General features: G+C 33.0%; 2 protein-coding genes across 3 annotated transcripts in view; both read right to left on the minus strand.

Annotated features, from left to right (window-relative positions):
• LOC106637917 (kinesin-like protein 64D) overlaps window positions 1–24521 on the minus strand; it is a 461671-nt gene extending 437150 nt beyond the window's left edge. Inside the window, exon 1 of one of the 2 annotated variants that reach the window (XM_014350896.2) lies at window positions 24038–24521. The gene's annotated coding sequence lies outside the window, so the exon portion shown is untranslated. Of the gene's footprint in view, window positions 1–23436; window positions 23748–24037 lie in introns of those variants that run through there. The other variant, XM_089595799.1, reaches the window with a different exon arrangement.
• On the minus strand, window positions 226–7864 carry LOC106637915 (uncharacterized). The gene is made up of 5 exons (XM_014350894.2): window positions 7762–7864; window positions 1156–1297; window positions 906–1090; window positions 703–831; window positions 226–628 (listed from the first exon to the last, which is right to left on the minus strand). Exons 3-5 carry the CDS (start codon window positions 919–921, stop codon window positions 360–362), a joined length of 414 nt encoding a protein of 137 aa, XP_014206380.2. The 5' UTR covers window positions 922–1090; window positions 1156–1297; window positions 7762–7864; the 3' UTR covers window positions 226–359.
• Window positions 24522–24827: the final 306 nt, after the last annotated feature.

Below are 24827 nucleotides of genomic sequence, written 5' to 3' on the forward strand. Positions count from 1 at the left end.
GACACGTAAAATACGCATAATTTACGAAAGGATCTTATCCAACATTATATTATTGACGTATAATACATTCTTACAGCTTTTCATTGATTAATTAATTAATTATTTCAGTCAAATGAGAGCCTACGACATACTTTTTTTCTTTAGGTCCACTTAGAGCACTCTCACGTCTTTTTTCCCACTCATACATATCATCTCATACACAATTTCAGGGCTATTATCAAGGATGATGGACAATGTTGAGCAGGTTGGAGCAGGTGTTGTTGCAAGATCCACAACAGGTATTGTTGCCAGATCTATAACAAGTATTGAGGGGGTAGCGGACGATGTTGAGCAGATTGGGGTAGGTGTTGTTGTGAGATTCACAACAGGTATTGGGGGGCAGGTGTTATTGCAAGATCTACATCAAGTATTGAGGGGGCAGCGGACGATATTGAGCAGGTTGGGGCAGGTGTTGTTGTGCGATCCACAACAAGTGTTGAGGGAGCAGCGGACGATGTTGAGCAGGTTAGGATGGGGGATGTTGTGGATATCGTTACAGTAGGAATCGATGTATCGATGACAGCACCTATCGACGATGCAACTGTCAAATCAATTGGTGAATCAATTGAAGAAGTGTTGAACTCATCCTCTAAAAAATAATTTTTATTTTAGTTAGAAATTGACAAAAACTCTAAGTCCATTAAAATTTTAAAGAATACTCACCGAAAAAAGTTTTCATTATCGATGGCGACAACTCATCAAATGGCAACGGTGATGGTAATTGTACTTGCCTCTCTGTTTCAGCAGTACATATAGACCATAGGAAGCAAGGAATAAAATCATCCTCAAAATCTCAAAGATACAAGAAATAAGGATTATCATGAGTATTTTAGTTTAAATTTAGCTTTTATTTATTAAATACTTACTCAAAAATCTAGCCATTTCTGATGGATTGACTGCTGACACTGCTACCAGTGAATTGGCTTCTACTGCAGTGAGCGTTTCAAACTCTTTCGAGTGCGATGAAGCCAAAGATGAGGGTTATTCATCTACAACGGCGACGATAGGGCCATCGGTTGTGGAGGAAGAGCAAGAAAATTACTCTCAGAGTCTAAAAATATTAAAAATTAGAATTTTTAAAGTATGATTTGAATTTTTATTCAAATAAATATTTACCAAAAAAAGTAGTTGTATCTGATGGCGGTTGCCCGATTGGTTGCCTTTCCGTTTCATTAGGTACCGCGTCAAACATCGCCGTAAACGAAGACGTTGGTGATACAGGTGACGAAATGGTTGAAAAGTCTTTCCATGGTGAAAGCTGAAAATAATCACCTTTATCAGAATCCTGTTCAAACATCACGTTCGTTAAAGAAGCCAAATCCTCCAATTCCAACCATACGGTATCACTCATAGATTCTTCCATCAAATGTGTGGGCACCATTTCGATCGACACTGAGATTTTCACTGGATATATTTTATTAAGATGTAACTATCTTTCAGACTAATATTTTCTGAGCACAACTCGCTTTTATGAGACTTTGAATTTCACATGGAGTATGGAGAGAGAAACTGCATTACGCATACCCCTTCTTACATTTACTCATATTTTCTCAATATTAGAATAATTGTCTAAACCAATAGGAAGCTCTAGAAAGGGCACAATAACTCTTTCTACCATACCTATTCCTAAACTACATCCTCCCACTCCATTGCATTAGTTACTTCAACCAATAAGAAAGTTAGAAAAGGACTACAATAATTTTGGTCACTTAATCCACTTATGCAAAGTGAGGGAAATCGATTCTGCACATACAGAATATTTTCTGCTAAGCGTCTCCGCCTTTCTTAGCCAATATGTTAAGGAGAGTGGCCATGAACTTCGCCTCGTGCCATAGTTACTCTTTTACATGCGCACCAGTGAAGAATCCAGCAAGTTCAACGGTAACAAGGAGTACAACGCATCGGTCAACGTTTTTACTCTTCAAGGTCTTCTTAAAATCTTTCTTTTCTGTACTCGGAAATATTTTTCTGTTTTCTCCTCACAAATTTTTTTTTAATATCATACATCTTTACACTAGTTCTAATTTTAAGACGCAACAATGATGTCTTTACTCAAAACGTAGCAATGATGTCAATCGAGTTTTTGTTTTTTTTTTACTCTTTCCGCAGAAATGATGGAAAGAGTTCTACAATCATTTACTTTTCTTTTATTTCTTTCGTTTGTTAATTTCATATATACTTTTAAGCTTTTATAAATGTAGTGTTGACCACTTAATATTTTAGAAAACATGGTGGAAAAAAAGAAGAAGGGCGATATCAGGAGATACCTGGAACGTCTTCAGCGCAAAGCCTTCAGTAATTTTGTTCCAAGTTTGGAACTATCAGCACCCGCTATAAATAATAATGTAATAGCGACGCCAGAAAGTTTCAAGAATTATTACGAAGAGGTAGCACCATCAGAACACGCAACGTTAAATGACACTATGGTGGGAGCAGAAGTAAAAAATGGTAAAATTTGAATTTCTTTTTTATTTTCATTCAGTGCATAATTGAATTTTTTTATTTTTCATATAGTGTATACAGGATTTAACTTTATGCTCACTATGTAAGCAGATTATTTTATATATGCGGAAGAAAAGCGGCTTCTTTCGTGTCACTAAATATGGGAAAGAAATCACTTTCTCCCACGTATCCTATGAGAATAAACAAAAAGTCTTTCAAGTCACGTACATATCAACTCAGGCGTTAACTGACTGTGATCTGAAAGATTCTTTACTTTTATTCCTTGGCATAATTCAGTATTCACCTCTGTGTAGCATAAAATAATATATCCCTGCCTTTGACAATTGGACACTTGTCAAAGAAAATAAAAGACGTGTGTAAAATTATAGTTACACTATGCTTGTTTAATTTTTCTAGATGCACCAATGCAGCCATCCCAAAATGAATGGTTGGACTGCAACATTGATTTGTCCGCACTATTTTCACCCTCAGTATAATGGCTGCTATATGAGTGAAGTGGATTATTAGAGCCATCGCAAGAAGCAGAAATAACTAAAAATGAAGAGAGTATCGAATCATACACACCAGCTTTAACCTTAAGAGTTGAAAACATATCTCTTCCATTAAATACAGCTCCACCACCAACACCACCACCACCACCACCACCAGAACATAATTTTTTTTCTTAATTCGAAAATTTGGATACTTGGTCGGAAGAAGAAAAAAATGTACTTATGTTAAGAGTACAAACTATTTTTTAAAAAAGAAGAAATAAAATTAATAGCCAGAGAGAAAAAACAAATGATAAATGGAATTTTCACAAACAAACAATTTTTAAGGTTTCAAAAACAGGAGGCCCAAAAAAAAGAGAACTGAAGGCAATAGAGAATAAAAAAAAAAATTGGAAGAGAAAAAAAATGAAAAGCAAAAAGCTGCTTTATTAAAAAGAAATGAAGATCCTACTAAAAAAAAAGTGTTGAATGTAAGTTCCATAAACGTAAAAATCGATTACCACAAAAAATGCTAATTTAAACAATCATATTAAGGTACAATGTTAATATGATTTTCAACGACCACCTCTTTGTAAAGTACATATTGTAATAGAATAAATGCATTGAATTAAGTTGTTTTACATGTGCAAAATAATAAGAGAATTTTTCTAATAAATTTTTTGTTTCTCAATACTTTTGTATAATCAACACACATTTCGTAAGTACATTGAAACTTTACAACTCTATTTATAGAAAGATCGTTTGGAGAAATAATACAACGAGGTAAGTTTTTGATAAAGGCTCACTTGTTAATTGAGATAAAAAATTCAAGATTACAGGGATACGATAAAACAACTTTTTTTAAACGTGATCTAACATCTGAATAATTTGATTTATTTACTCCGTAACTCTGCTTAAAGTTATGTTTAAACTAATGCGTTAACTTTGTTAAATAATTTAAAAAGTGACATCAAATGTATACAGAAATTATCAAATAATGTCTAACAACATTATTTTTTTGTGTACAATAGCTAATTGTAATGATGAATAATTAAAAATTCATTTGTGTGTAAGAAATGTTTTTATTATAAACAAGTTTTAATGTTAGTTTTAGTATTAATAACAAATGAAATTATTTATTAACGTTTATACGAATGGATGGTCCTATATGTAACATTTAAAATTTCATACTTTGAATTTGTTAGAATCCAGTCTTTTATTACTACTACATTCTTAACAGCACATTTTGGATTAATGTGAAAGCTATGATGTTTACATGGTATGTAGTCACGCGTAAGATTTGTCAGAGATGGACACTCATGCTCCTCGATATTGGTAACTCTAAAATTAAATATGCAAGAAATTTAAAATAATACTCAATACTCAATACATTTATTATTATGTATAAGTGATTTTAAAAGACATACTTGCATGATAATATTCTTTCCACCCAATTTTTATTTTCACGACCCTTGACATAAGCCTCTTCAACGTCAACCAGCATGCGTTGAAAATTATCAAGTTCTCCTTTGTAAGAAATGTTGCCAAAATTCTATCGTATACTATGAAAATTAGCCTCCAACCATTTGTTCAGACCTTGTTTTTTTTTTGATAAACATTTTAACGGATAAAATGGTTTGTGCACTATAACAATAGGCAAAGCGTCTTTCTTTAGTTCGATGAAAGAAATCTCCTTAACTATAACAATATTGCCAAAACTCTGGAAGCCCTGGCAGTCTACAATATACTTTATTTTAATAAAAAGAAAATTGACGTTGCTCAGTCAAGCACAATCAAACGACTGAATCCTGTCGCTAAAAGACTTCACATCATTTACATTAAACATACACGTCCACTTCTCCCCGTCTCATCTCTGTCTAATGAGAAATAAGCCCTTCCTCCCTCCTTCCATAATTCACAACTTTCAGGATTTTAGGGGTTGTATTAGCTTGAGCAGCTCACTTCTACACAAACGCTACATTAGTAAACTTCCTCGCGAGAGTTTTAATATGGCTTCTATTCAATATTTTAAAGATGCGGCTCATTGCACTCAGCAATCATTTATTAAGTGCTCGTATGACGATAGTAAATCAGAATATAAAAGCTGTAGACAAAATAAAGAAGACGAAGAGACACCTGCTCATTGGTTTGTTCAACCTCTTTACTTCCTCGCTCTGAAACTAGAAGAATCATATAAAAATCCTCTCAAAATGATTGATTTGACTCTTGAAGAAAAAACCGAATATGACAAACAATCTTTGTGGCATTGATATGCTCGAATACTTTCTACAGGTTCCAATAAGCATTCAAAGTCTGCATATATAACAAAAGGTACACGGTTGTTGAACGTAAAATTTTTAAACTCAAGTACGTGCTCATTATTATTTATATTACGTAATATAATTTTACTCTTGTTTAAATTTTTACAATAAATTTCGTGTGCTTCCAACCAAAATCGAGTGCAGAGACCAGTCAGATTCTTTATCTAGAAAATCGTCTAAATTTTTTTCTATAGGCTGTTGCACATTCACCTCGAACCGCTCATTTAGATCAGTAGTCTGGTAAATAGCCTGTGACTTTGTATTAAAATATTTTAAATCAGCATCCCCAACATTATCTTTAATCATCACATATTCAGATGCTAACACTGTGTTTACTTTCAATGCTTGATAAATCTTAAGAGACTGTTGAATTCACTGAATAAATTTTTGTTTAGCATCTTTGAGGAATTTTTTTACATATACGATTTTCCCTCAGATAGTTCTAAAAAAGAATACCATTCATATTTCTGACTTACCTGTAACTATTCTAAAAATAAACGCATTAAGAGTTGAATGTTACACCACAAGTGGAGCTTACATAAACAGTCACAAAGTACACACGATTCATGAATTTTTCCCCGCTGTTCCACCCGGATATAAGATTATTGAAGTTCCTTCATAAATAATTTATTTACCAGTCATTGGACGTATCATTGATCGTACACAACTTCGCATTGTAGACCAGGATGGTAATTTAGTAAATTTTCATGGAGAAGTCATAACTATAAGATTGCACAAAAAACCCTCTCCACAATGGGTATGATTTATAATCAGACAAATTATACAAGCAGTTCAATATGTGCTCCAGCACTTAGTCAACAACGAGCTCTCAAACCGTTAAGACGTCAAAGAAAAAAGTTCATCATAGCATCGAGACATCCAAGAAAACGATTGACACGTCAAAAACTAACTCATCAAAACATACGAGGTGTGTTCAAAAAATAATGAGAATTTTCGTTTTATAAAAAAAATATTTATTTATTCATCAATATCTATTTTGTCTCCTTCAAAATAATCCCCCTCGGATACAATACGCTTGTGCCAATGCTTTTTCCAATCGTCAAAACACTTTTGAAACTTGATCTTTGTAATACCTTTTGGCTCTTTCAGCGATTCGCTTTTAATGTCTTTTATGCTTGTAAAATGACGGCCTTTTAATGTTTTCTTTATTTTTGGAAATAGAAAAAAGTCACATGGAGCCATATCTGGCGAATATGGAGGCTGAGGCATCGTTACAGTTTTGTTTTTGGCCAAAAACTCACGAACAAGCAATGAAGTGTGAGCAGGTGCATTATCGTGGTGCAAAAGCCATGAATTATTTTGCCACAAATCCGGGCGTTTTTTTCTGATGGCTTCACGCAAACAGCATTGAACTTGTAGGTAGTACTCCTTATTGATTGTTTGACCTTGTGGTACGAATTCATGATGCACTATGCCACTTTTTTCACGTTTTCATCGGTTGTTGATGTGCTTGGGCGATCAGGTCGTTCGTCATCTTCAACATTTTCGCGGCCATCTTGGAAACGCTTATATCACTCGTAAATCCTTGCTTTACTCATAACAGACTAACCATATGCCTTTGTTAACATTTTACAAACTTCACTACACTTTATTTCATTTTTTACGCAAAATTGAATACAAATTCTTAGATCCATTTTTTTCACAAACAAAAATCGCCGAGCTCGAAAAACACGTCTAACGTTAGCGGCTGCCACTTAAAAAGTAAGCAATGAATAAGGCTAAAAATTTTATCGTACTTCAGGGGCATCCGTACCAACATAATAAAAAAAAAATTTTATACAGGCAGACTCTCCAAACCCGCGAAATTAAAAAATTCTCGTTACTTTTTGAACACACCTCGTACAGTTTATAAAAAGTATCAGTCTAAAAATAAAAAGCCTTGGTGGAAACTAAATTGGATACTTTTTTGTTGTATACAAAATGGACGAGATTCTAAGTATTCAGTCTCCAGTCACATTTGACGAATCAATTGCGCACTATGAGATTCATGCTCATCAGCCATATGTATCATCAACATATGGCAATAGCGATAAACTTCGCATTTCAGTTCAACATCAAGACTTGTGTCTTTTACCATCCAGAAGTTCTTTACTTGTTTACGGAAGATTGGTCAAAGCAGACGAAAATACAGCAGTAACAAACACCACATTGATAAATAACGCCATCTGTCACTTATTTAAAGAAATACGATACGAGATGAATGCTATAGAGGTAGACAAATGCAAAAATGTTGGGCTAAGAACCCTAATGAAAAATTGGCTATCGCTTTATCCTGATCAAAACAAATCTATGATAAATGCTGGTTGGCTTGGCGGTGAAGAAGAAGAAGTTGATAGTCTTACTAATAATAACGGCTACTTTGATATTATACTTCCACTCAATATGATTTTAGATTTTGCTGAAGACTATCGTAAAATAGTTAATGTAAAACATGAGCTTATACTTACAAGATCAAGAAAAGATATAAATGCTGTGTTGCAAACTCCAATTAATGTCAATCCTGCTGATTCTGTGGCCGCAGCAACTTGAGAAGACTTTAAAATAGTAATATTGAAGCTTGAGTGGTTTATGCCCAATGTGGTAATGTCAGATTCTCATAAAATTCGTTTATTAAATTATCTGCAAAAAAATAAGTTTATATCTATGAGTTTTCCAACTTGGAAAGTATATGAGTATCCCTTCTTACCAAGCACATCAAAACATATTTGGACATTTTAGACATCTAATCAGTTCGAAAAGCTGCGTTATGTTATTTTAGCCTTCCAAACAAACCGAAAAAATCAGAAAAATGTAAGCGCTAGTATGTTTGATCACTGCAATATAAGAAATGTAAAATTCTATTTAAATTCACAATATTATCCTTATGGTGATCTTAATCTTGATAAAACGCGTAATCAGTATGCATTGCTATATACAATGTATGCTAATTTTCAGAATTCATATTATAGAAAATATTGTACGCCTTCATTAGGCAAACATGATTTTCTCAATCAAATACCTTTAATCGCCCTCGATTTTTTCAAACAAAACAAGTCATTAAAAAATACTTCAGTAGATGTGAGGCTCAAATTTGAATCGCATAACAATTTACCTGCCAATACATCAGCTTATTGCTTAAAATAAACTTAAAATTAAAATAAACGACGGCAAGAAGAGTGGTAAAAATTTATAAAGAGAAACGAGAGGAAAGATGTAAAGGTTAAAAAAACAAAATCTGTGGGAAAATCGAAAGATAAAGACTGTGTAACTGTTTGAGAAATTAATTTGTTTAGTAAGACTTTAATAAATATGTCGCATAAACCAAATACAAGCAATTTTATTACTAATATTAAGTACCAAATCTTTCAACTAAGGACGATGATAATAGAAACAAGAAATCTTGGCTGAAAAACCTCACCGATAAGTAAACCACCAACAAATGGTCTTGTCCTAAAAATAAAGGTTATGAAAAGATAAAAAAATAAAATTAATTATTATCATAGTGGAAAATGGAGTATTTTGTGGACATGCAAGGTTTCAAGAAACCGGGTAATGATTATGTGCTCAAAGAATTGGCTATCCTTCCGCTCAGTGCTTATGATGCAGAAACACAAGTATTTCTTTTCAAAGCATCCTTGACCTGGCGAAAATTATCACAAAAGTATTAACATGAAAATTTATACCTTTAACTTTACTATTATGGACTAACCTGGGACTCGGGAAAAGTTAAGTACACGAACATAGAAAATGTTTTACGGAAAAATCTTGAAAACGCTACTAAAATGTTTGTTATTGGGGATCTGAAACAAAAGTGGCCTGAAAGATTTGGCTTTAGAGTCACTAATATGACAGACTATCCACCGTTTAAACTTCCAAGATTAGTTACTACATGTGCTCATCACAACGATGCCTACAAATCCATCTGTACTCTTCAGAATGTCTAACAAATAAAAAAGTTTTACTTTAATATGGAATAAGTTGATGTTGATAACAACGATGACGATTATAATAAAGAGCTGTCAAAATGCAATTAAAAAATAAGATGTTTCACAAAATCATTTTGTACATTTTTCGTTTTAATATAATAATTAAATAAAATAAAACAAAAATGTTCAACAGTTTTTTCTCCTACCGCTTCACATCCCACATTATCATGTAACGCTCTCGCATAAAGAGAAAATTGTACATATCCATCACGTGCACAAGCTGCGCAAGATTTTGCACATTCAAGTTGTGCACAAAAAAACCAGTGCTAAAATTTTTTTATAAAATTTTGCAGATTAAACTTTAAATACTTATTTATTACATTATTATTTGCACTTACGTTTAACCTTATGATTTCACACCTGCAACATTCAATAAGCTTTTGCAGTTGGAACTTTCAATATTTATTTCAATATTTATTTTATTATTATTTGCTTTTACATTTAGACGTACTATTCCACATCAGCAAATTTAAATTTAGCGCGCTCACAGCGCTATAAGCGACAGAAGCTAGTACCCCCAAATGATCAGGCCACTACGGCAGCAAAAAGGGGATGTGCTACAACCACCAGGCAGTCTTAGCACAGCTGTGCTAGAACCGCCACAGCTTATTTATTAATATAATACTTCGATTCCTGAAGAAAATCGCAAAGACATAATTTTGACAAATCAAAAATATTGGTGGCTGCAGGTCTTAAGCGTTTCACAAAATTTTTAACTTCTTAAAAACTTATGTTACAAATAAAATCTGCTTACTCACTATATACATTATACAGAGCGCTTTAAAAAACACCTTAAGATAGTAAGACTTGGAGAACATTACCCTATTTACGACCATCACGTAAATTTCACCTGACATCTCATGCCAAAAACTCAATTGAAATTTTAAAAAATTATTCAATGAAATTTCAATACTGATCATACCGCATTCAAAGTCGTCCCATTAAAGTTATAATATTTGAATAGTACATCGAAAAACACATATTAAGTATTTTATGTCAATTTCTTACAAATGAAATAAATTTTTTCATTCTTAGCTGAGATCTCTGGTGCTTTTTCAAATGATCAACCAGATATCTTACCTAAGAAGTTGAAAAATTTAATGGATGTAGAACCCTTTTAAGGATGTGTTTTTCGATGCACCATCTTATTGGTAACAATTAATTATATTAGCTTAAGACTTTCACAACGCAAGAGATTACTTTAATGAAACGTTTAAATAAAAAAAAATACGTCATTTACTTTGCAGCTAAACCCCATAATTATATTTAAAACACAAACAAATAGAATAATTGTTTGCAGTTCAATATAATTTATATCTTTTCATTCATAAAAAAACAATTTAAAACGCCATGAAGTACGTTTTCAGGAGGATCCATCACGGAATGTACAAGAACTTTGACTGATATATTATTGAAGTAGAGATATATTATTAAAGTCAGCACTTTTCGAGCTCACTTAACACAGTCTCTTATGGCCGAAGGCCTGAAGCAGACTTTTGACCACCAATTAAACTACTGAAATGGAATGTACAAGCAAAAAAAAAATACTTACCATAAGCCTGACTCTCTAGTCTTTAAGAAACCGGGTGACTTTATAGGCGTTGGCGATGAAAAAATTGACAAAATAGCTAAAATACTATTTTGGTCTGCAGTTACGTTCGATGAGTGCAGTGACAAACACTGTCAGCCATATTGGTACGCGCACAATAAAAAAAATTTGAATTTCTAAAATAACATAAAAACTTTTGTTGTGATTTTTCAATTTTTATTTGTTTGGTAATAACGCAGTAAATTATGGCTATCATCAATATTAAATTATTCGACAGCTGACTGTATAAATATGTAGTAAACTAGATATAATAGCAGGTGGATTCAGTTGAAAATAAAACAAACTTCATTACCAACATACTACTAGTATGAAAGGAAGCTTTCGTGTTGTGACATCCTATCGATCGTCACTGAATTAACTACCGCAGTAGGCGATGGAGCCTTCTTAAGAGGATCATTGTGATACTTCATTTTCTATAGAATTTTCTCTTAAATAATTATGAGACTTTTGTTCCTTACTACACATATATCAAAATAACGGAGGAACTAGCTTCGCAGCTTAAAAAAAAAAAAAAGGATCTTTGTGTATCTCTATTATACACGGGTGTCTTATCGGAAGCCTTATCGAGAGGCCGTCTAAAAATCACTGCCAACGATACATATTCTTAAAAAACTCGTTTAATTTTCCATAGATTTTCGTAAAGAACTAATGCGTCAAAGCTGACTACATGAAAAAGCACTGTCCCAACCTTTAAAAGGCCAAGCAGAATAGTATATGAGATGTTATGATTTAAAGTAAGCACATTTTGCCAAAACTTTGATAAAAACGAAGCAAACAGATTACTATAGACCAGTGATGGCTTCAAGATGGCGAAAAGTGGTCCCCCCACCACTCTCCCGTCCAAGAAGAGTGGTAGGAGGACTGCTTTTTGGTCGTGGCTGCGCGACAGCACAGAGCGTCGTCTGTTACGACAGCGGTTCTCAAATACTAGTCACTAGTCATGTATGATGTTGCTATATATACATGTGTGTATATAATATGTACCAGCTGATTGTTGCACTATATAGTGGTTTAGTGCTCTGTTGTCTGTTCTGTCATTCCTGTGTCCAGTACCGGTGCTGATAACTGAGATACCAAGAGCCAAGTCAACGTTAATGCTGGTATGTACTTATAAGTACTGACCAATGGCTTGACCTTGACTTCTCTTCAAACAACTGTGGCCTTTTTCACCAAGTCAAACGCAGAGATGAATGGAGATGCTAGTGTGAGTGCGAGCCATTAACTAGTGAAAGTTCCTGCAGTTTTGTCGCAAGGGTATCATCATTAAGTACCTTGACATATTTAGAATGATTATTAAGCAGGTATGTATTGTTTTTACAACTATCACTGTTTTGATATGTCAAAATATCGATAGGTTAAAAACCAGTTATCAGTATCAAACAAACAATGTAGCCTTATTAAATAATATCTTCCAGGATCAATGAAATTCATCACCACAGAAACTCCGTTTGAAGCAAATCTGACTAATAAACTGCAAATTTCAGTTATGAGCCTAACAGTGCTTGGTGAGGTGCAGTGTTTGTTTTTTGTACTCTTTTTGATTGTATTTAACTTTATAAATTGTAACAAAGTGTATTTAACTTGAAATGTAACAAAGAAAAAATTGTTTATACAATGAAACAAGCTACTGAAGAGAATATGAAAAATCTTAACTTTAACACCATCGCTGATTTAGATAGTAAAAAGGTAAGTGAAGAAAAATCAAGGGCTAATGAAGTTTGATGAGAAAATGTACTTGGATCTCCGAAATTATCAAATAGCAGTGAATCTCCAGTTGCTCCTAAGGCTGTAAGATTGCTTTGAAATAAATATTATCCAATGGAGGTATGTAGATAAAACTACATAAAACTGTAAATGAGGCCTGGTCACCCATGGTCCAGCGGCCCACCGACTTTCCAATATTTCTGACTGCAGGAACAGCTTCTCAACATTTGGATGCTACTTTTAGTACTAAGACCAGTTTGACTTTGTATTTTCTCAATCTGGAGCAGCCAGGAGCAGCTATAATATGCAACTCAAGACCAGTATGCCAAGGGATCAAAGGTTTCATCCTTTTTTTATTCAGGTACATCTAAAATGTTTATAGTTTTGTGAAGTTTGGTATAATGGTTGTAATTACCAAATAGATTGCACAAAATAGTTTGGGGAGCTTGTCGAACGAATCCAGCTGTCTTTATTATAGGTGGCTGTAATTATGAAGAAAAAAAAGATTTACTTTGTTGACAAGATGTTGGAGAACGATGTTAACTGTTTAATTAACTCAGGATGTACAGAATATCGACCCAGCTATGTCTTGCTTTAGAAGAGGATCAAACTCCAATTATTGAAGTATGGGATTAAAGAATTATAACTAACTAAGAAAGAATCATATAGAATCTTCAAAAACCATCGAAAGGGCAAACTGTCCATCACCTGGAATTCTCATGATTCTAATCTCTTCTGAGTTGTGCAAAAGATAATAAAATTCCGATATTCCAGTTTGTGGTCATTGAATTTCTCTCACAGTGGTGACATGGTTTGCAAATTGGCTCAAACAAATCAGTGAAAATTTAATATGTCTTGGTGTCCAAGTTGTAAATACTGGTTTTGATGGCCAGGCAATAGTATACTCTCTTTTAGATAAAGCTAACCAAGGATCTGCTTCAACGTCAATCAAAATTGTTAATTCTTTCCCTAGCGTAAACCCATACTTGCAAGTTCAACTGACGATTCAAACAAAAGTAAATTATAAGAATGATGCTGCACATTACCCAGTCTCTGGTGTAATGGTAGTTAACTATATGCAAAAAAATACCAATTTAATTGATTGAAAATACCATTTAAAATTCCTTGAAGCAATCAACACAGCGCCCAAAATTTTTATAATTAGTTGAAAAAAATAAACATTTTTAGTTGAGGATTTTTTAAAAAAAGATGTTACTTTTTGACGTTTGAGTATTTGTAAAATTTTAACATTTTTACACATTAAAGAGGATTTTTTTAGAAAAAGAAGAAAAAAACTTTTTATTACACCAATATCTGAACTAACTCCTTTTTCTTCCTCTCACTCATTAATTGACCATAAATCAGTTGTCAATCAATTATTATTATTAGTATTATTTTTTTTTTTTTTTATTCATTTTTTTTTTTATTGATTTCAATTCAAGTTAGAAATTTTTCTACTCTACATTTTCTCAGTACATCTATCTCTTAATAACTGCACCAAATAATGCAAAAATAGGTTGTAAAAGATAGTGTCAACAATAAGTTAATAAAAGATCAATCAAGTATTCAAAAATATACTATGTAAACATCAGGTACAATTTGCTGAAAGTTTACATAACAAAATTTATATAAAATTAAGATGACATTCGCAATAATAATTAAATTAATTCCTGGGAGAGGAAGCACTGGATGTAAAAAGCCCTGCTGTTTCTGAGTTTTAAACAATTAATGGAATAATTCTAAGGCAAGCAAGCTGTAGCGATAAACAGCCAAGCTACTTATTAATTCATTTAGTAAATAAACTATTTTTTAGGCGAGCAGTGAAGGAAGTAACTTAATCAGCTACTTAGTAATTTATTTAATAATTAAATTATTTCCTCAGCGTGCAAGTGACAGCGATAAAAAGCTCAGCTATTTATTACTTTATTTAATAAATGAATTATTTCTCCAGTGAGCAAGTGAAGGCAACAATGAGCTCAGCTATTTATTTGTTTATTCGATGGTTAAATAATTTATTTGGCGAGCAGATTACGGCAATAAGTCAATCAGCTTCTTATTAATTCATTTAATGAATTCGTTATTTCATTAGCGAGCAAAGAACGGCAATAAGTAGCTCAGCTTTTCGTAAGTTTATTTGATAAATAATATAAATTTGTGGCGTGTAAGTAACAGCAAAAAGGAGCTTAGCAATTTTTAAGTTAATTTAATAAATAAATTACTCTTTTGGTAAGCAAAAGGTGGTGATAAGTAGCTTAGCAATTCAATAATTCATTTAATGAATAAAATATTTGTTTAAAGAGCAAGCGATGACAATGAGAAGCTTAGCTGCACATACATTTTGCCCATAAAGAAACTATTCCTATGGCGAGCAAGCAGTGGCATAAACAGATTAAATATGTACCAATTTATTTAATTTATAACTTTGTTTAATAGATAAAACATTTATTTGGTCAGCAAGAGACGGCAAGGAATAGCTTAGCTACTTACCAGTTTACTTAATAAACTATTTCTATGGCAAGCAAGCGAAGTTGATGGGGAGCTCAGCTATTCGTTAATTTATTAATTAAAAATATTATTTTTCTGGCAAGCAGGCAGCAGCAATAAAAAGCTGCGCTATTATTTTATTTAATAACTAAATTTGTTCTTTGGTGAGCGAGTGACAGCCACTAGTCGAATAGTTAATTATTAACTTATTCAATAAATAAGGTATTTCCTTTGTGCAAGCAAGCGATGGCAATGACAAGCTAAGCTTTTATCAGATTATTTAATAAATAAATTATTTCTTTGGCAAGCAAGCACGGACAACGAGTACCTGAGCTTTTAACTAATTTATTTAATACATACATCACTTTTTTTGCGAGCAAGTCGTGTCGATAATTAGCCTTGTTATTTATTAATTTAATAATTGAATAAATTCTTTCTTTGACAAGCAAGTTGCGGCGATACATAGCCCTGTTATTAATTTATTTATTTACTTGATAAATTTTTTTTTTTAGCAATGAAGTCACGGCGATAAAAAGCCCTGATATTTATAAAATTATTAATTAAATAATTTATTTCTTTGGCGAGCAAGCAAGGACAACGACGAGCTCAGCTTTTTATAAGATTATTAAATAAGTTCATTATTTTTTTGCCCTGGGATTTATTAATTTATTCATTAAATACATTTTTTCTTTAGCGAGCAAGCAAGGACAATGATTAACTCAGCTTTTCATAAATTATTCAATAAGTACATTATTATTTTGACGAGCAAGCCGTGGTAATAAGTAGCTTAGCTTTTTTAGGAATTTTATTTATAAATAATCTAATGTTTTGGTGAGCAAGTAGCAGCGATGCATATACTTGCTATTTATTAAATGTATACTTTATTCCTTTGACGAGCAAGTCGTGTCCACAGGTAGCCCTGCTATTTAATAATTAATTTATGAAATAAATTAATTATCTGGCAAGCACATCATGGTAATAACAAGCCCTGCTATTTATTTATTTATTAAATAAATTTTTACTTTCTCGTGCAACTGACGACAACGAGAAGCTTAGCGTATTCTAAGATTATTAAATAAGTACATTTTTTTTTGGCGTGCAAGCGGTGGTAATGAGTAGCTTAGCGTTTTGGAATTTTATTTATAAGTAATCTAATGTTTTAATGAAAAAGTAGCAGCGATAAAGAGCCCTGCTATTTATTAATTTATTTTATGTATACATTATTTTTTTGGCGAACAAGTCGTGGCGATATATAGCACTGCTCTTTATTAAATCATTAATTAAATAAATTATATCTTCGGCAAGCAAGCAAGGACGACAAGTAGCTTAGCTTTTTTCAAAATTATTTAATAAATACATTACTTTTTAGCGAGTAAGTGGTGGTAATGAGTAAATTAGCTTTTCTGGAATTTTTTTCATAAATAATCTTATTTTTTGGTCAGCAAGTAGCGGCGATGCATATACTTGCTATTTATTAAATGTATACGTTATTCCTTTGACGAGCAAGTCGTGTCCATAGGTAGCCCTGCTATTTATTAATTAATTTATGAAATAAATTAATTATCTGGCAAGCACATCATGGTAATAACAAGCCCTGCTATTTATTTATTTATTAAATAAATTTTTACTTTCTCGTGCAACTGACGACAACGAGAAGCTTAGCGTATTCTAAGATTATTAAATAAGTACATTTTTTTTTGGCGTGCAAGCGGTGGTAATGAGTAGCTTAGCGTTTTGGAATTTTATTTATTAGTAATCTAATGTTTTAATGAAAAAGTAGCAGCGATAAAGAGCCCTGCTATTTATTAATTTATTTTATGTATACATTATTTTTTTGGCGAACAAGTCGTGGCGATATATAGCACTGCTCTTTATTAAATCATTAATTAAATAAATTATATCTTCGGCGAGCAAGCAAGGACGACAAGTAGCTTAGCTTTTTTCAAAATTATTTAATAAATACATTACTTTTTAGCGAGTAAGTGGTGGTAATGAGTAAATTAGCTTTTCTGGAATTTTTTTCATAAATAATCTTATTTTTTGGTCAGCAAGTAGCAGCGATGCATATACTTGCTATTTATTAAATGTATACGTTATTCCTTTGACAAACAAGTCGTGTCGGTAGGTAGCCCTGCTATTTATTAATTCATTTATTAAATAAATTATTCATCTGGCAAGCACATCATTTATTAAATAAATTTTTACTTTGTCGTGCAAGTGGCGACAACGAGAAGCTCAGCTTATTATAAGATTATTAAATAAGTACATTTTTTTGGCGTACAAGCGGTGGTAATGAGTAGCTTAGCTTTTAAGAAATTTTATTTATGAATAATCTAATGTTTTGGTATTTTAGCTATTTTGTCAATTTTTTCATCGCCAACGCCTATAAAGTCACCCGGTTTCTTAAAGACTAGAGAGTCAGGCTTATGGTAAGTATTTTTTTTTTGCTTGTACATTCCATTTCAGTAGTTTAATTGGTGGTCAAAAGTCTGCTTCAGGCCTTCGGCCATAAGAGACTGTGTTAAGTGAGCTCGAAAAGTGCTGACTTTAATAATATATCTCTACTTCAATAATATATCAGTCAAAGTTCTTGTACATTCCGTGATGGATCCTCCTGAAAACGTACTTCATGGCGTTTTAAATTGTTTTTTTATGAATGAAAAGATATAAATTATATTGAACTGCAAACAATTATTCTATTTGTTTGTGTTTTAAATATAATTATGGGGTTTAGCTGCAAAGTAAATGACGTATTTTTTTTTATTTAAACGTTTCATTAAAGTGATCTCATGCGTTGTGAAAGTCTTAAGCTAATATAATTAATTGTTACCAATAAGATGGTGCATCGAAAAACACATCCTTAAAAGGGTTCTACATCCATTAAATTTTTCAACTTCTTAGGTAAGATATCTGGTTGATCATTTGAAAAAGCACCAGAGATCTCAGCTAAGAATGAAAAAATTTATTTCATTTGTAAAAAATTGACATAAAATACTTAATATGTGTTTTTCGATGTACTATTCAAATATTATAACTTTAATGGGACGACTTTGAATGCGGTATAATCAGTATTGAAATTTCATTGAATAATTTTTTAAAATTTCAATTGAGTTTTTGGAATGAGATGTCAGGTGAAATTTACGTGATGGTCGTAAATAGGGTAATGTTCTCCAAGTCTTACTATCTTAAGGTGTTTTCTAAAGCGCTCTGTATAATGTATATAGTGAGTAAGCAGATTTTATTTGTAACATAAGTTTTTAAGAAGTTAAAAATTTTGTGAAACGCTTAAGACCTGCAGCCACCAATATTTTTGATTTGTCAAAATTATGTCTTTGCGATTTTCTTCAGGAATCGAAGTATTATATTAATAAATAAGCTGTGGCGGTTCTAGGAGTTTTTCAAGAATATGTATCGTTGGCAGTGATTTTTAGACGACCTCTTCATAAGGCTTCCGATAAGACACCCGTGTGTAATAGAGATCCTCAAAGATTCTTTTTTTTTTTTTTTAAGCTATGAAGCTAGTTTTTCCGTTATTTTGACATATGTGTAGTGAGGAACAAAAGTCTCATAATTATTTACGAGAAAATTCTATAGAAAATGAAGTATCACAATGATCCTCTCAAGAAGGCTCCATCGCCTACTGCGGTAGTTAATTAAGTGACGATCGATGGGATGTCACAACCAAGGCTCCCAGATTTTAGGGAGTTCGCCGCATGCGCAGTGCGCAATCACCCTTTCTCTATAGAGCAAGCTGGAGCGGGAGAGTCCCCCTACCCGTACCTTTAACCTAAGCCCCGCCCACTTCTCACAACTTAAGTATGACATCTTGTCTAGTAGGAGTACAATCGACGATAGCCGCGCGGGCTAAGTCTTTTGCCCCAGCCAAACTTGCCAGCTTTCGAATCTCTCTGATGATTTTTTTTTTTTTTTTTTTTTTTTTTTTTTTTTTAATGTACGTTATACATAAAGTGTTACAACACGTTTATGTAAATAATTATATGTATAACGTTTTAATACTAAGACATAATTTTAAAAAATACTATGTACAAGACAAGGTAAGTAAAATTATAAAACAAAATATTCGTCACTTATTAAGGAAATAAAAACATTATTATTTTGTGAGTTAAGTGTCGAATTATGATAATTAAAGTATTATTTAGTATTTAAAAATTACCAAACGACACGTCTTGATCATTGTTAATTTAATTCACTATTACATTATTATGGTCGGTAAGCAACACTGTTTAATACATTAATCTGTCCCGAATTGCACGACCTTTTTTTTGATTCGTGTATCATTAATAACTTACTTCGCTACAAGTATTTATTCTTGGAAATACGTCTCGTCGAAAAATATGGATTGCCATAAAAGCTCATGCTGCAATTTCTCAATATTTTTCTATATGTATCCTAAAATCACTCGACAAAAAATAGTGAAAAAATTCATGCTGATTTCAGACAGTATAATTAATAAAATATATGAATTTTTAGTTGTTGTTTAATAAGTAAACAACTTTTTTTTCGCTTAGAGTATGTTTATTACAGCACGCTCTCTCTGTAGTTTCTCCAGGCTTGAGACCGGCACATTTACTGTGGCCACATTACGCGCGCGGTAATTTATTTACATTCACGTTCGAAATTAAGAAAAAAATAAATAAATAAAAATAAAGAAAACAAGGACTAGGCAACAAAATTAAGAAAATCATTTAACATAAGTTGCAGGGTTAATTGACGTCAAGGTAGCAACGTTAGAACCATTATTCTTTTCGTAAACATTTTAAAACTGGAATTAAAGTTAGTCAACAAAAAATAGTAGTGTAGATCATATGTATTGTACGCTGTAACGTATTCTGCAGATGCGAAACTTTAACGCATATACTTTGTTTTCAAGGCTGTGAACTACTGGTCTTGTTTACTTTTTGCGCGTATTCAGCGTGAATCCTTGGCTCGTGGACTCGCGCGCACTTGTTTTTTTTAATGTAATAGTGAATTAAATTAACAATGATCAAGACGTGTCGTTTGGTAATTTTTAAATACTAAATAATACTTTAATTATCATAATTCGACACTTAACTCACTAAATAATAATGTTTTTATTTCCTTAATAAGTGACGAATGTTTTGTTTTATAATTTTACTTACCTTGTCTTGTACATAGTATTTTTTAAAATTATGTCTTACTATTAAAACGTTATACATATAATTATTTACATAAACGTGTTGTAACACTTTATGTATAACGTACATTAAAAAAAAAAAAAAAAAAAAAAAAAAAAAAAAAAAAAAAAATCATCAGAGAGATTCGAAAGCTGGCAAGTTTGGCTGGGGCAAAAGACTTAGCCCGCGCGGCTATCGTCGATTGTACTCCTACTAGACAAGATGTCATACTTAAGTTGTGAGAAGTGGGCGGGGCTTAGGTTAAAGGTATGGGTAGGGGGACTCTCCCGCTCCAGCTTGCTCTATAGAGAAAGGGTGATTGCGCACTGCGCATGCGGCGAACTCCCTAAAATCTGGGAGCCTTGGTCACAACACGAAAGCTTCCTGTCATACTAGTAGTATGTTGGTAATGAAGTTTGTTTTATTTTCAACTGAATCCACCTGCTATTATATATAGTTTACTTCATATTTATACAGTCAGCTGTCGAATAATTTAATATTGATGATTGCCATAATTTACTACGTTATTACCAAACAAATAAAAATTGGAAAATCATTATAAAAGTTTTCATGTTATTTTACAAATTCAAATTTTTTTTATTGTGCGCGCTCCTTAGACCAATTTGGCTGACAGTGTTTGTCACTGCACTCATCGAACGTAACTGCAGACCAAAATAGTATTTTAGCTATATTGTCAATTTTTTCATCGCCAACGCCTATAAAGTCTTCTTAGACGGGAGAGTGGTGGGGGGGACCACTTTTCGATATCTTGAAGCCATCACTGCTACAGACCCGAACTGCGCATGTGCAGTCACTCAAAAAAATTTATCGTTACGGGAAGAGTGAAGTGTACACTGGAGGGCCAGATATTCGCGATCCCTTTACGGGTTGAGGGACACTGTTAGATCGGATCTCGGTGCACCAAACTTTTAAAGCGTATTGTTCTACATCACCCCCTCGAATGTCGTAAATAACATTCTATTCTCGTCCAAAATAGAACGTCTTTTAGTACGTCTTACAAGACATCCTAGGGGACATCTTTAAGGATGCACTGTAAGACGTTTCAATTTTTAAGAGGGTTAGTAAAATTGAATAAAATTAAAATTAGATGTTTTGGTATTATATTGTGATTTTTATATCATTTTCTAGTTTCAGTAATTGCAGCATTAAAAAACATGTTTCTTTATAAGTATCCATGTAAGTGTAACAAAAAAAAAAAAAAAAAAAAAAAAAAAAAAAAAAAAATTGAAAAAGCATGATCATTCATGTTTAATTTAGAAACGGTGTGTTTTCAAAAAAATTCGAAAGAGTATTAGTTGGACATTAACTTAGCTATACGCAAAGTTTCATAGGAAATCTCATGATTCACTTGGGGTAGTACTGTCTAGACCAACCTATAATCAACTAAGAACCTTATCTACATGGCAATGAATTAGCACATGTATATGTATTGTCTATATAGATATTAGCTGTGTGCCACAGCGTTGAATTAGGCAGATTCAATATCAGGACTTTTCCCCTAGATCGTATATATAGCTATACGATCTAGAGAGAATGTTCCGTCGAGCAGACAGCGCAGCAGTTAAAGAGCATTGCCAAAGACACGCGGAAATTAAAAATTGTAATATAAATAACACAAGTGCCTATCACCCAATGACCAGAAGTGCTTACTGGCCACTCTGTGAAATAATAAAATATTAATTACTAGAACAAGCGCCTATCACGCGATGAACCGGGGTGCTTACAGGTCGCTTTATTAAATAATAAAGTATTATTCAATAGCACAAGCGCCTATCACCCGATGACCCGGGACGCTTATTGGCCACTCTGTTAAATAATAAAGTATTAATTATTAACACAAGCGCCTATCACCCGATGACCCGGGGTGCTTACTGGCCACTCTGTTAAATAATAAAGTATTAATTACTAACACAAGCGCCAATCACCCGATGACCTGGGGCGCTTACTGGTCGCTTTATAAAACGATATACATTATTAATTAATAGCACAAGCACCTATGACTTGATGACCCGGGGCGCTTACTGGTCGCTTTATTAAGCGATGTATATTATTAATTAATAGCACAACGGTCATCAGGTGATAGGTGGTTGTGCTGTTAATTAATATTTCATCATTTAATAGAGAGGCCACTAAGCACCGTGGGTCATCGGGTGACAGGCGCTTGTGCTATAAATTAATAATATATGTCGCTTAAAAAAACGACCAGTAAGCGCCCCGGGTCACTTGGTGATAGGCCCTTGAGTTATTAATCAACTTTTTATTAATTTATACAGTGGCAAGTAAGCACCCTGGGACATTGGGTGACAGGCGCTTGTGTTATTAATCAATAATATATATCGTTTAATTAAGCGACCAGTGAGCGCCCCAGGTCATCAGGTGATAGGCGCTTATGTTTATAATTAATATTTTATCATATAATAGTGTAGCCAGTTAGCGCCCCGGGTCATTGGGTAATAGGCTCTTGTGCTATTAATTAATATTTTATTATTTCACAGAGTGGCCAGTAAGCACCCCGGGTCATCGGGTGATAGGCGCTTGTGCTATTAATTATTATTTTATTATTTCACAGAGTGGCCAGTAAGCACCCCGGGTCATCGGGTGATAGGCGCTTGTCTTCATAATTAATACTTTTTTATTTAATAGAGAGGCAAGTTAGAGCCCCGGGTCATCGGGTGATAGGCGCTTGTTTTAATAATTAATACTTTTTTATTTAATAGAGAGGCCAGTTAACGCCCCGGGTCACCGGGTGATAGGCGCTTGTGTTATAATATTACAATTTTTAATTTTCGCGCGTCTTTGTCAATGCCCTTTTACTGCTGTGCTGTCTGCTCGACAGAACATTCTCCCTAGATCGTTTAGCTATACATACGATCTAGGGAAAAAGTTCCGATATTGAATCCGCCCAACTTAACGCTGGTGTGCAAGTCCTTAGAGGGGGTAAAAAAGCGATCTAAGAGTCCATAGTGAGAGAAATGTACGAAATTTCAGGACTCTTGAGGACTCGTAACATTACTGATTGCGTGTTATTGAGTTTTTCAATATTTCGAATCACCGAAGGTAATTATAACTATTATCATGATAAACTCATGGTTCCCAGCTTTTTTATTAAAAAGGAATTGAATGTTATCTTCAATTATACGAATGGTAATTAATAAAATCAAAGCTAGTGGAGATGTCACTTACTGTCACTTACGTCATTCCCAAGTTATTTTACGGTCAAGATGAGTCTGTTCTGCTTCAATACTATTATTTAAGGTTATGATACTGGCTTTATTGGCTTTTTATTTTAATAGTTCAGATGTCAGTGTCACTTTATGTTTCAACATTGTACATAACAGACACCTATCGCTAGGACTTTCAGAATTGTTAAAATTATTTTTGCTTTCACGTTTGCTGTCGTGATAAATATGTAAACTTGTGATATTTGCAATTTATAATGTATTGGATCCTCTAAAGTCCTGAAATTACATATTACAAACCGTTTCACCATTAGATGGCGATAATACACTAGTACACAGTAGTGAGCTTCAAGTGAGCTTAAAATTTAACTCAGGAGTAGTAAAAAATGCCTATGACTTTGTTTGATGTACTTAAGAGTCTACACAAATTTGAATAAAATGATTTTTGAATATGAATAATGTTACATTTTGATTGTATGAAAATCTTATGAGTTGATCAATATGTAAAAGCATATAGAACTACATTTACTGGGATACAACTATTTTTATACTGCTAATAACTTGAATCAAAATAATTATCATACAATGTATCGTGAGAAACTTACAAATTTAAATTGCGATGATGATTTTAGAAGTCCATCATTAATGGATATAATATAACGAATCCTATGGTTATTTGTTAAAGAGCAAACTTATTGCACAAGTACAAACTGATGTATTAGCAATTAAAGATTGACAATAATGTAAGTGTTAAATAATAATCGGAAATTGTTATGACATCAGCACAGAATTGCTCATGCTATTTGAATGTACAAAAACAGTTTATAAATTACTGTGAGTTCTTTCTAACTCCTTGCTCATATCATGAATATACGTAAATAATTAAGAAATTAATGTAGGTTCTTTAAGACATCATCAAAGCGTGAGTAATTTTATCTATTACTTCCATTTAATATCAAAATAAAAAGGACTGTATTTTACAAGTACTAAAAAAGTTTCATATTTTTTTTAATGCAGAAAATTAGCAGCTAATGCTTTAACTCCGTATTTATAATTACGTTCAAAATTATCATCACACTTAAGGGTGCAGACGGTACAGTCCCAGGTCGCGAAGACGCGAAGTAGACTCAACACCGCGGACCGCGCCTATCAGAGCATTAGGCTGCAGTCACATGGGGTGTAGTCCGCAATCGCCGCCAACAGTTACATATGTAAGACGTGACAGCGTTGCGTGGTTGGGAGCGCTACTGTCGATTTACTGGTGATGTGATCCGCAATCCCGCCAGCAGTAAAGCAGACGACGTCAGTCTACTTGCTCTTTTTCGTTACATTTTTGCTGTGATCCCGCCAGCAGTAAAGCTGTTATTTCCATATTTGTTTTTGGCACTTGAAACT

Source organism: Copidosoma floridanum, unplaced genomic scaffold (genome assembly GCF_036245765.1).
Source record: "Copidosoma floridanum isolate Cflo_tuat_1 unplaced genomic scaffold, Cflo_Japanese_pri ptg000028l, whole genome shotgun sequence".
NCBI lineage: Eukaryota > Metazoa > Arthropoda > Insecta > Hymenoptera > Encyrtidae > Copidosoma > Copidosoma floridanum.

What these genes read in the sequence shown, in the direction of transcription:
- LOC106637915 (XM_014350894.2), bottom strand. An exon ending in GATAATGAAAACTTTTTTCG is followed by an intron (nt 629 to 702) that starts GTGAGTATTCTT and finishes ATTATTTTTTAG; the next exon opens with AGGATGAGTTCAACACTTCT.